This window comes from Trachypithecus francoisi, unplaced genomic scaffold, assembly GCF_009764315.1.
Source record: "Trachypithecus francoisi isolate TF-2019V2 unplaced genomic scaffold, Tfra_2.0 Lachesis_group6, whole genome shotgun sequence".
NCBI classification, from domain to species: Eukaryota; Metazoa; Chordata; class Mammalia; order Primates; family Cercopithecidae; genus Trachypithecus; species Trachypithecus francoisi.
In genome coordinates, this window is record NW_022681471.1 from 25,997,787 (window position 1) to 26,010,906 (window position 13,120).

Sequence of the window (13,120 nt, forward strand, 5' to 3'; positions counted from 1 at the left end):
TAGATACAGGGCTACTGCAGGCATTCAGGCAATAGGAGTTTAGATCCTAACCTAAGAGAGTACTGACAGGAGGGGAGAAGGATTTTAAGAAGGTATTGTATTTTAGTAAGATTTATTGACTGAGTAGAATAGACTGTGAGGAAGGGAGATGAAAGACTAAGAGGAACCTTAATTGACTTGGTACCAGGTAGGTAAGTTGGCCTGAGCACCGAGGGGGATAGCAAGGCCATTCAATGAGGTAAGGAACATATACAGATGAACAGATTTACAGGGGAAAAGGCTACGCTCAGTTTTGGACAGGTTGAGTTGGATGTACTTGTGACACATGCATAGTTGAGTATATGGTATCTGGAGCTAAAGCCGGGGGTCCCAACTGGAGATATACACTGTGCAGTCATAAGATGGTTGAAGTCAGATGTAGATGAGATCGCCAGGGGAGCAAATAAAATGGGAAGAAGACTATGATATAGATCTGGGGTTTGATCTATTAATAGCCAACATTAAGGGGCTGCTAGAGGAGAAGGAGCTGATGAAGCAGTCAGAGAAGGAAAACCCACAGGAGTAGAAAAAAAAAGGAACCAGTGGTGGCAAAGTCAGGAAGAAAGGGAAAAAATTCATTTTTGAGAAGGAAGTGATAAAAACTATCAAATGCTACAGTAAAGTCAAGTAAGGCAGGCATTAGAAGTATCCATTGGGTTTAGCAACAAAGAGACCATAGGTGACCTCCATAAGAGCAGTTTCAGTGGAGTAGTGGGGGTGGAAACCAGACCCAAGTGAGAAGTGATGAAGCAGAAACGAAGAAGTATAAGAGCAGTAGCTGCCAGCCGGGGACAGTGGCTCACACCTGTAATCCTAGCACTATGGGAGGCCGAGGCGGGTGGATCACTTGAGGTCAAGAGTTCGAGACCAGCCTGGCCAACAAGGTGAAACCTCGTCTCTACTAAAAATACAAAAATTAGCTGGGCGTGGTGGCAGGCGCCTGTAATCCCAGCTACTTGGGAGGCTGAGGCAGGAGAATTGCTTGAACCCAGGAGGTGGAGGTTGCAGTGAGCTGAGACCACGCCACCGCACTCCAGCCTGGACAATGGAGCAAAAACTCCGTCAAAAAAAAAAAAAAAAAGGCAGTAGTTGCCCAGGAAGTAGGGAAGGAGTAGAGAGGAGTGATCCTTCTAGTCAATTTAGAGTCACATATATTTTTAGAGTAGTAATGATTAATTCCTGAACAGTAATATAATGACACCAACTTTAAAAACGTTTAAACAAAGGTTCAAATTTAAAATAAACGAAAGACACCCTTTAAAAATATCTCACCTCCAAAAACAAAATTAAAAACTGTTAGATAGCAACTGTGCTTGACAGACATAACCTAGAAAAGCCTGTAGATCCAGTCGTTCTGCCTGTATGAGATAGAAACAGCTCTTTTCTCTACTATTCCACAAGAGCTAATTAAGAGGCTCAGTAAAAGCTGTCCTCTTATATTTACATGCAAAAATCACAGACAAGCTACTACAAATACTAATAATGGCAGCATAAATTCTTTCCATGTCCCCAAGCCCAATCATGGTTTGTTTTTTTTTTTTTTTTGGAGACGGAGTCCTACTCTGTTGCCGAGGCTGGAGTGCAGTGGCGTGATCTCGGCTCACTGCAACCTCCACCTCCCGAGTGCCCACTGGTTCTACTGTCTGACCAACCCTATGCTGAAGCATCACTGGGTACCCCGAGGAGAGCTCAGTACTTGGGCAAATTTGAAACACATACTTTGGTCAATAAAACAACAGCATGGAGAATAATTATTTAGGTTGGAAACAAAATCAAGATCCCTTTATTATGGCACCAGCCATATGAAAAATTGGGATTTATCTGAAAAAAATTCACAGATCAAGTTAACAAGGGTTCTGTAAAAGGCCAAATCCTAGTCAGAGACTCAAAGCAATTCTCAGTGAAGGGATACAAAAACAGTGCTTTGTTAAGAGGCTAAAGCAGAAACTTCTAGCCTCCTACATAGAGGGAGGCACAGAAAATATTATATTATGAAATTTTAAATGACCACTAACAGGCAACAAAGAACACAACCACAGCTGGACGCCGTGGCTCACACCTGTAATCCTAGCACTTTGGGAGGCCGAGGCGGGTGGATCATGAGGTCAGAAGATCGAGACCATCCTGGCTAACACAGTGAAACCCGTCTCTACTAAAATTACAAAAAATTTAGCTGGGCGTGGTGGCGGGTGCCTGTAGTCCCAGCTACTCTGGAGGCTGAGGTAGGAGAATGGTGTGAACCCAGGAGGCGGATCTTGTAGTGAGCCAGATAGCGCCACTGCATTCCAGCATGGGCGACAGAGCGAGACTCCATCTCAAAACAAAAACAAAAACAGAAACAGAAAAACACAACCACAAAGAGGTATCTTTCACAAAACAGAGAGGTCCTACCCCTCCTACACATTCCTGACCCTCCTGTGCTGAAAACTCTCCAGTGATACAAAATTCAGCATCACCCAAGGCCCCACTAATGTGTGATTCTCCCAGTTGGCAGCGACTGGTTTCCTCACGGATTTCAGCCCATTCTTCCAGCCAATCACACCTGAAGCCTCTGATAGTCAAAAAATATAGGAAGAACATCACTAGGGCATTAAGTGTGACCAAAACTGACACAATTTCTACAGATTAGTTTTGTGAAAGATATGATGAGAAATAAGGTATGAGCCATACCCATTAGATGATAAGTGCTTTGTGGGCAGATACTGTGGCTCAGACATGTATTTCTCATCATATCCCACACATCACAGACATCTAATCAATATTTATTTACGAATCACATTGGTTAAGCCTCAGACTCCAGATGCCTTAAGCTTAAGGCAAAACAAATATTTGTGCCATATTTTGCTTTTTACACCATCTATAAGCACACCGTAGTGAGTGATCACTTTTCAGACTTAAATTTTAACTACCTCGGCAACTTTTACTAACAGTGACTCACTTTTAAGCTTCTTAAGAAAGCTAGCCCAATGAGCAAAATGTGGGTGCTTTGTGATTGTGTGTTTGTAACTGGAGCAATTGGTCTATATTACAATCTAGAAACTGACTACTTTGGCAATTTAAACTGTTTTTACTCATGCTTCTCAGAGAAAGGAAAAGCTTATTTTTAATAGCATTTTCCAGGATTTACATAGCTAACCCAATATCACAGGAATAAGATCACTGGTGGGCTGAATCTTAGAGGTCTAGGCATTCCATTTTGACCCCAGAGTCATGCTGAAAAATAAAGGTCTTAAAATAATATATTATTAATAATAAGATAGCCATGATGTTGTAAGAGCTGTAAGAAAAATGACAGACATTAAATAGGACTAGAAAATTTCCATTTCTGGCCAGGCGAGATGGCTCACACTTATAATCCCAGCACTTTGGGAGGCCAAGGTGGGAGGAGAGCTTGAGCCCAAGAGCTTGAGACCAGCCTGGGCAACACGTGAAGACCCCCCACACTCGCGTCTCCACAAATATAAAAATAAAAAATTAGCCAGGTGTGGTGGTGCACACCTGTAGTTACAGTTACTCAGAAGGGTGAGGTGGGAGGATCGCTTAAGCCCAGGACGTTGAGGCTGCAGTGAGCTATGACCCCACCACTGCACTCCAGCCTAGGCAACAGAGCAACACTCTATCAAAAGTAGAAAAAAAAAAGAAAAAGAAAATTTCAATTTTCATGGTATTGAAAATACTTTGACCCCCCCACAAAAAAAAGGAAGGGAGGGAGGGAGGGAGGGAGGGAGGAAGGAAGGAAGGAAGGAAGGAAGGAAGGAAGGAAGGAAGGAAATACTTTGACCCAATCCCATCTATTCTCGAACTGGACTTGCGAGTTAAGTTAGGAGGCTGTTTGGTCCACAGCACCCATTGCCCACAATGAGAAAATAGGACAGGCTAAAGAACACCAAGTCAACTCCAGATTTGACTCCCAGACTAACGCTCTTGCACTCTACAGTCCACAAGAGATACCCTTGTTTTTCCTTCAAAAAATATTAACACCAAGGTACTCTATCACTTTTTATTAACTTAGAAACCTCACAAAATGCAATCAGTAATCCTTCTTTTCTACTTCAGTCCTAGAGTTAGATGAGGTTAATGATATCAGCTACCAAGAGAAAATATTTTCAGGGCAATTCAAAGCCCCTATTTGATTCTATTAAAAAGACTGTTATTTGTCCCTTGACTTATGAGACTGACTAATTAAAAGAGTTGTTCTGGGCCTAATCTGAGAAAATGCAGTTTTAACAGCAATAATAATAATAATAGCACAGCTATCATTTCTTGGGCATTTACTTAAGGGTCAGTTACTAGTCTGAAAAAACATGTCTTCCTCACAGTAATCCTACTATCATCATCCCCAACGTATAGATGATGGTAAAAGAGAGTAAGGGACTTGTCTAAGATCACACATACCTATGGGCAGAGTGGGATGGGAATCTAGGTCTGATTCTAAAGCAGGGGTTGGAAAACTACAGCCCTTGGTCTGTTTTTGTATGGCCTGAGAGCTAAGAATAGTTTTTATGTTAGTCAAACTTTGTAAAAAGAAAAAAAAATCAAAGAAAAAATGCAACAGAGACAGATCTACGTATCCACAAGGTCAACAATCATTACTACCTGGCCTTTTACAGAAAAAAAAAAAAAAAAAAAATTGTTGACCTCTGGTCTAAAGCCTTGTACCTTTAATTACCACATCATACTATGTCCCTCTATAAAAGAAGTATCTGTGATCAGTTCATTACTTTAACTCGATAATACTCATTTGGCATTTAACCAAATTTAAGATGCCATTATTTTCTTTATATGATCTGCCTATAAGTTCCTTGAAGGCAAAGATCTTACACCTCTTTGTATTTTCTGAGCATAATACATAGAAGGTTTATCAATAAATGTTTGTTGAGGATAGTAAATCACACACTGTTATGCAGAAAATTACATAGAAATGTATAGCTTATCTGGCCAATTTGGCTTAAGGCGCACTGTAAATGAAATGTAAAATATATGAAATATAAAAACCATCTAATATGTCTAAAAACTAGGAATCTTAGTGAGCAGAGATATTTTACACGCAGGCTCAGAACTGTATTCTCTTACAAAGGAAAAATAAGCCTGAGTTCATGCATTTTCCTGAGACACACAACTACCTTTCCTTGCTACCCTTGAGAGATGCACATTCCAGAAGTCTGGATTTACTGGAGGGCAGGGGTTTGCATGGAGAAATGTCTTTTGTGCCAAAGCTTCATCTACCTATCTGCAAGTCTGAGAGACAAACCTCGACAAGCTCATCGGTTTAAATGTTCCAAATGAAGATAATCTTCACACATGTATTGCACAGAAAGAACTGTTTGTCCGCCCTCATCTCTTCAGCAATACCTGCACAGTCAGATTAATACAGTCGGCAATATGTATCTTCTTTTCCCCTCTTGAGGCCCCAGCACAGCTCAAAATGCCTCTGAGCCTACACTTTGATTTACCCTTCTCGCTTCGTCACCAAAAAACAAATAAATAAACCTCAGAAAGCAGACTGAGACACAAGAACCGAAGCCATTTATTCTACAATCGGTCAATAACCTCATGCCAACAGCAAGTCACCCATACTGCATATGCGTAGTGTTTGTAATTACTGTTTGTCTGAACTGTCCTGATCATCGTATAGTACACTACACTGCTGGAAGGACCTTAACTCTTCCTCGTCCTCACTTTTGTTCGCCTGAATTGGAAGGGTCAACCATATGTATCCATATATTAGAGGAATAGTACAATAAATAGGACGTCATTAAAAATGCCCTAAGCCTTCTGTAGCCTATTTCACGTTCGGGTTTTTTTTTTTTTTCGGACTCCACAGGAATAAGATCTTCCTTTGCAACCTCGAAAGGACAGGGCGTAGCAGGAGCTAGGTGATGAGTAAAGGTCGACTCTGGCTCCAAAAGAACGCCAGATTCTGGGCAGTAGAGATACTACTGCAGTTTCAATGAACCTTGAACAAACTGACACCCCAGAGAAATGGATCGCAATGGTGTCTCCCCTCCCCCAGGCCCCAGCCCAATTCCAGACACCGCACCCACTCCTTTTCCATCCTCAGCCCCGGGTCCCGAGCTTGGTAGGCAGGGAAAGGGTGGGGGGTGGGGGTGCGGAGGAAAAAGGGGGTGGGGTCGGAAGCGAAAAAGGTGTGGAGAGGCAAAGAAAATGGGGCGCGAGGCTTAAGAGGAAAGGGGGTGAGGCAGAGAAACGCGGGGTAGGGGGAAGGCGAGGCAGAAAATGGAAGGAATTGGAAGGGGAGCCGAACGTAGGCCGAGCAGGGCCAAGAGAGGAGGCGAAGCAGCCGGCGGGCAGAGAAAGGGGCAGCGCCAAGGGGCTGACAAGGGTTCAGGCACTTGCCATAAATCATAGCCAGGCCGGTTTCGTGCAGGAAGCGGGCCCGGCGGTGCTTGAAGAGCCAGATCGTGAGAATAGTGAGGGTGAGCAGCAGGATGAAGATGAGCAGGTTGGCGCTGTCCTGCCGGTGGCTCTCCTCGGCTTGCTTCTCGGACACGATCTCCTCGTCCATGGCTCTCGCCTCTCCGCCGCCGCCGTCCGAAGCCCCTGCCCAGTCAAAGACGCCCACTGCGAGGAGCAACCAAAGGGGCCGCATGAGCCTGCGGGCTCGGGGATCGCAGCCGACGCCACGGCGGAGGGGTGCCCGCCGCCAGCCGCGCCGAGCCATGTCTCCCCCCGCCTCCCGCCCCTACCTCACCGGCGGCCGCCCGCGGTCGGACCACTCCCCGAGGGCTCACGGGAAAGGGGCGGGGCCCGGGGGTAGCCGTCGGAGCGCGCGCCGCTGCAGCCGCTCTTAAAGGGGCCGCGGCATCCCAAGCTCGCTCTGCCCGGTTCCTTTGCCCCTCTGTCCCAGGTCACACGCACCCATAGGCGCTGCCGGGGAATGAAAGGCCGTCTAAACTAGCCCACAGCCTTCGGCTAAAGAAACATCGGCTCAGTGTAATCAAGCAGAGGCAGACTGCGCTGTCTACTTTGATCCTATTCTTAGAGCTCTCAGGGGAATCGATCTTTCATAACCCATCTCAATATCGTCCCCCAGTGTCTCTTAACAGGATAAGTCGTCCCCTTGGGAGGAGCCTCAATCTCCATCTCTGTAATTTAAATTTAAATCGGATTCTCCTTGTATTGTCCTCATTGGAAAACACACACACACACACACACAGAGCACTGTAGCAGTTCATAAGGTATGGATTAAGTGTGTGTCTGTGTAGTCGGTTTTCTTTACATGTAAACATCTGATGTAAGTCGTATCTCATAATAGGAATCTGTACACAGAAACTCATCAACCTTACAGCAAAGATTGGATCGGTTTGTGCTTAGATTTTCCAATGCTCATAAACACTTCCTCCCGAAGAAGAAATCTTGGGTAGTGTGATGGATTTCTCCTTCTCCTCTTGCTCCTTTTAACTGCTGTTTTAAAGTAAATGTCCCCAGCTCAGAAGTCATCTTTGACCCCTATCTCTCATCTCTCCTCTTTAGTATTCCTCAGGACAGTATTTTTTTTTTTCTATTCTCAGCCTGTCCAACCTCTCTCACCAGAATTTTGACAGTTATCACCTCCATATTGGAGCTTTGTCTTTTGAGAACAGTGACTTCCTATTTTTTCCATATTTCTCAGATGGCTCCTTAGTTTGTGTGGGCTCTTTGTTTTCTCAAGACTTTGATTTCAACATGAATGAGCTACAAGTCTCAAGCCCTGGCCTGCTGCCCTAACTTCAGGCCTCTACCTGTTGGATTCTGAGCATACCCTGTTGAGGCTCCTATCACCCTCAAAACTAAAAATATTTTGAAATGAGCTCATTTGAAATGAGTTCCCCCTACAAGTGCAAATTCCTTCTCAAATTCTTCATACCATCAGTGGTACCACTATCAGTTCAATTCCTATCATTCTGCCTGGAACTCATGATTCTCAAATCTTTCTTTCCATCTCATGGCCATATAACCTCCTTGCTAAAACAAGTAATACTCAGGCAACTCCAAGCTGTCCCTGTGTGTATTCACCCTCACTAACCGGCTCTCTAAGCTCTCAGGATGATGAGCTAAACAAAAAAAGCACTCAAACGATGTCCAATTCCACTTTCTGTCCATCGGGTCAGGAACTGTCCCAGATCAGAGCCAGTGACTGTGTGCCCATTCTCTGCTGTTAATACTTGGGTCTGTGTCTTCCCAAAAAACCTCATGGCTGCCTGTTCCCACATACTCTGATTCCACTCGAACCACATTGTCCTGTTCACACAGGGCTGGGCTTTGTGGAAGCAAGAAACCTAGGTGAGGATCCTTCCCAGTCTCCCCATCATCCCCTCCCCAGAAGACCTAGTAAATGAGCTTACCTGCTTCTTCACGCCTAACTGCTCATTCCAAGGCTGTTTTGTCCCAGTACAAACCCACTTTTCACTGAGTGTTTGGAACTTGAAGGAAAAAAAAGGAGCCACAGATTGCTTCCCTGACCAGAGTCAGCAAATGTGTTCAAGCACCAGACTCTACCTCTGTTTATGTGGCCCCAGCAACTTAGTATGCCCCTCAGCAACCTCTTTGTATTCGAGTTCCAGGAGGAATCTTGAAATGGTAATAACTTCTACCAGGCAGCCAATCCCCCTGTGGCATCTGCTCCCCCCAGAGTGTACTTCTTTCTTCATCTAACACTGCTTTATACTTCTGACGCCTACACCCCGGTTTCTCCTCTTGCTACTGCCCTCCCTTTCCATCTTTGTCATTGTGCTCCCTGGAATGTTCTTCCTTGTAAACATACTACTCAATCCTCTCAGTCACTGCATGGATGGCCCCTCCGTCTCCTCTCATTACCAGAACCCACGTCTCTCCCAGGATATCACACGCTCAGACGCTGTTGCAAGTGGAGGTTGTTCATGCTCATTTGGTCACAGCCCCACTGTCCTACACACATAACACACGTATACACAACTCACACCCTGCATCAGGTGACCTGAAGGAGTTGGCGCTGTGCTCACTTCCCATTGTTTCATATTATTTCAAACTCATTACCCCTCCACCCTCCACTGAAGCTCTAACACCCTCTCCTTCCCCATGGTCGTCACTTATTGGCTTCCTGGTCACTCCTACACATTCGCTGAGTACTAGGGAATCTGGTTCACAGGCTTCCTCTTTCCTCCCACCCCACTCCCCAGGCCTGACATCATCCTGAGTGACTTCACTGCTCATATAGACAACTCACCCCGAATCCAGCCTTGCTTCCTTTGTCACTGAGAAAGTCAAGGCATTCTGGAAAAATCCTACCCTGCTATCTACTTAAATATCCCAGCAGTGCCCATCCTTTCTCCTCCCCTCAGCCACAGTGGAAGAGGTGTTTCCTTCTCCCTTAAGAAGCTAATTGGCCAGGCATGGTGGCTTATGCCTATGATCTCAGTACTTTGGGAGGCCAAGGCAGGTGAATCACTTGAGCCCAGGAGTTCAAGACCAGCCTTAGCAACATAGCGAAACCCTATCTCTACAAAAATCACAGAAATTAGCTGGACTTGGTGGCACGTGCCTGTAGCACCAGCTACTGAGGAGGTTGAGGAAGGAGGAGGGCTTGAGCCCAGGAGACAGAGGTTGTAGTGAGCTGAGATCGGGCCAGCCTGGGTGACAGAGTGAGACCTTGTCTCAAAAAAAAAGAAAAAAAAAAAGTGAATTGATCAAACTGTACTCTGCATGTCATCACTTCCTTTCCTTTTCTCCCAAGATCTACTCCAACAATCACCGCCCCCACCCCAACCCACCCCCACCTCCACTATCTTCAGTGGCTCCTTCTCTATCATTTCTTTCTGCTCTCCATGAACATTTTCAGGTCTCCTCTGAGAAACACCTTTTCATCCACACCCCTCTGGCTACTGCACTATCTCTCCTTTCCTCTTCAGAGATAAGCTTCTCAAAGGAGTTGTCTGCGTTCTCTGCACTCCCATCCAGGGAGTGCAGGGATAGTCCAGGGATTATCAAAAATCAGACTACAGTCTGAGGGCCAAATCCAGTCTCCTACCTGTTTTTGTATGTCTTGAAACTAAGAATGTTTTTCACATGTTTTAAGGGCTGAAAAAAAAAGAATTAAAGAATATTTTGTGACATGTGAAAGTGATGTGAAAATCAAATTTCTGTGTTCCTCAATAATGGTTTATCGGACATGGCTATGTCCATTCCTTTACTTACTGTCTATGGCTGCTTTAGCGCTACAAGGGCAGAGTTGAGCAGTTGCAAAAGAGACTGTGGACTGCAAAGTCTACATATATAGTATCTGGCCTTTTTCCAGAAAGATATGCTGACTTCTTCTTTAGTCTCTGCCAATCATTCCTCTACACTTTTATAAGAGAAGTGTTTCTGGAACACAAATCCTCTAATACCCCCCGCCTTGCTTTTGGCTATGGCTCCTTAGCCTGGCACCCAATGCTCCACACACCCTGCCTCCAGACTGCCTCTTCATCCTTATATCCTGTCCATATTTCCCAAATATATTTTGCTTCCGCCATTCTGAACTCCTTCTAGTTCCTTGAATGTTTCATGTGGTTTCCTGCCATCTATGTGCCTTTCCATGTATTCCTTCTGCTTAGATAGTCCTCAACTTTTTCCCTCACCTAACTAAGTTCTACTTGTCTGACAAAAGTCAGATTAAAGATCACCAAATTTCCAGGATGCCCTCAGGCTGAGTTAGGAACCTGATATGGTTCGGCTTTGTCTCCCCATCCAAATCTCATGTCGAATTGTCATCCCCACGTGTTGGGGGAGGGACCTGGTGGGAGGCGATTGGATCATGGGACAATTTCCCCCATGCTGTTCTTGTGATAGTGAGTGCGTTCTCAGGCTATCTGAGGGTTTAAAAGTATGTGGCGGTTCCTCCCTCGCTCTTTGTTTCCTGTTGCCATAAGGAGACATTCCTTGCTCCCTCTTTGCCTTCCACCATGATCGCAAGTTTTCTGAGATCCGCCCCCCCCCAAGTCATGTTTCCTGTACAGCCTCCAGAACTGTGAGTCAATTAAATCTGTTTTCTTCATAAATTACCCAGTCCTCAGGTAGTTCGTTATAGTAGTGTGAGAACAGACTAACACAGGGCCCCTCTTCAGAAAGGGTTCCATGGCCCCTGGGAAGATCTCTATCCTAGTAGTTCTCATGATGTATTGTCATGTTTGATTGACAAGTTCATCATTCAACAGGTCATGAGCATCTTGAGGGCAGGAAATAGGCTTCATTTATTTCCTTACAGACAGCATCTAGCATAGGGCCTAACCAAAACAGAAACTTAATAAAACATATCTGTGCATCAATAAATGTCTCTTAGGCCAAGCATGGTAGCTCACACCTATAATCCCAGCACTTTAGGAGGCTGAGGCAGGAGGATTGTTTAAGGCCAGGAGTTTGAGACCAGCCTGGGCAACATAGTGAGAACTCATCTCTACAAAAATTTTAAAAGTTAGCTAGGTATGGTGGTGTGCACCTGTGGTCCCAATTACTTTGGAAGCTGAGGTGGGAGGATTGCTTGAGCCCAGAAGTTCGAGGTTACGGTGACCTATGATCATGCCACTGCACTCCAGCCTAGACAACAGAGTGAGACCCCGACTCTAAAAATAATAAATAAATATCTCTTAAATTTAATTAAGTGCCAAAGAAATCTTCATATCTGCAGATAACATTACATTTTTCCAGGTAGAGAGATGCAATTCAAGGATAAACTGAAAAGAGAGCTTCACTCAGTGTAATACTAGATGACTGAACAGCATAGATAAGTTTAGTCAACACAGTCATTGATTCATTGGAGGTGCTTGATAAACACTGAATTGAATAATTCATGTATTGGCGGGAGGCTGAGGCAGGAGAATCACTTGAACCGGGGAGGCCAAGGTTGCAGTGAGCTGAGACTGCACCACTGCACTGCAGCCTGGGCAACAGAGTGAGACTCTGTCCAAAAAAAAAAAAAAAAAATCACATACTGAGGACAGGCTGAAAACCTGGGTTGATGTCATATTGTGGAAGTTCTCTATGCCACAGAAAATTTTAACTCATTTTCCTGGTCAAAAACTTCCCCAATATTAATTTGGCAACAGAGAAGAGGGTGAATGAAATGTGGAGGCTGGTGCAGTGACTCACGCCTGTAATCCCAGTATTTTGGGTGGCTAAGGTGGGCAGATCACTTGAGGTCAAGAGTTCAAGACCAGCCTAGGCAACATAGTGAAACACCATCTCTACTAAAAATACAAAAATTAGCTGGGCGTGGTGGTGTGCACCTGTAATTCCAGCTACTTGGGAGGCTGAGGTGGGAGAATCACTTGGACCTGGGAGGTGGAGGTTGCAGTGAGCTGAGATCATGCCACTGCACTCCAGCCTGGGCAACAGAGCAAGACTCCATTTCAATTAAAAAAAAAAATGAAATGTGGAAAGATAAGTACTAGGGAGGCCAGTTAGGAGGTTAGAAAGGTCATCTTGCTGAAAAGTAGTGAGGCCTTAACTTAGCAGGTACAGTAGCAATGCATATGGAAAGTTAGATGCAAAGAGCCAATGCAGAGGTAGGATTAACCTGTCTTGGAATTGATTGGGTGGGTGAATGGGGAGTGCCTGAAGAAGAAGAACTGAGAGATGACTCCAAAGGTTTGAACCTGCATAACTGAAAAACAGAGGGCTGTCAGTGGCATTAATGTGGGAGTTAGAAAGTAGACCTCAACTACGGACAGGTTGGATTTAAGGAACTGGTAGGATATACAAGAACAGATGTCAACATAGGCACTTAGAAACTTGGCTCTGCAGTTCAGGAGTAAAGACTGGACCAGCGATGGATTTTTGAGCTATATGCATAATATTGACGCTGTGACAGCGCCAAAGAAGAGAAGGTGTAAAGAGACTTGGACTTGAGGTAGTAGTATAGAAAATGCCTATATTCGTGTGGAACAAAGAATGGGTCACAGATATACCCAGGATAAGGATGCTGAGGTTTTCAGTTTTGTTACTGAATACCAGGAGTCCCATCTAGGCCCTGCTGCTCACTGCACAGAAAACCAATCACTGAGACAGTGAGTACTGCCAAGGAAGAAAGCTTTAATTGGGTGCTGCAGCGGAGAAGATGGGAACTCAG

At 44.8% G+C, this 13,120-nt stretch overlaps 1 protein-coding gene across 3 annotated transcripts in view; it reads right to left on the reverse strand.

The window, feature by feature from the left end:
• Positions 1-6,797, reverse strand: part of SLC9A6 (solute carrier family 9 member A6) — a 63,652-nt gene extending 56,855 nt beyond the window's left edge. For all 3 annotated transcript variants that reach the window (XM_033201053.1, XM_033201054.1, XM_033201055.1), the window contains exon 1: positions 6,397-6,797. Coding sequence is in view for 2 of the 3 variants with exons in the window: in XM_033201054.1 (XP_033056945.1) it covers positions 6,397-6,721 (325 nt within the window). In the remaining variant the exon portion in view is untranslated. The remainder of the gene's footprint in view (positions 1-6,396) is intronic.
• Between the last annotated feature and the right edge of the window lie 6,323 nt (positions 6,798-13,120).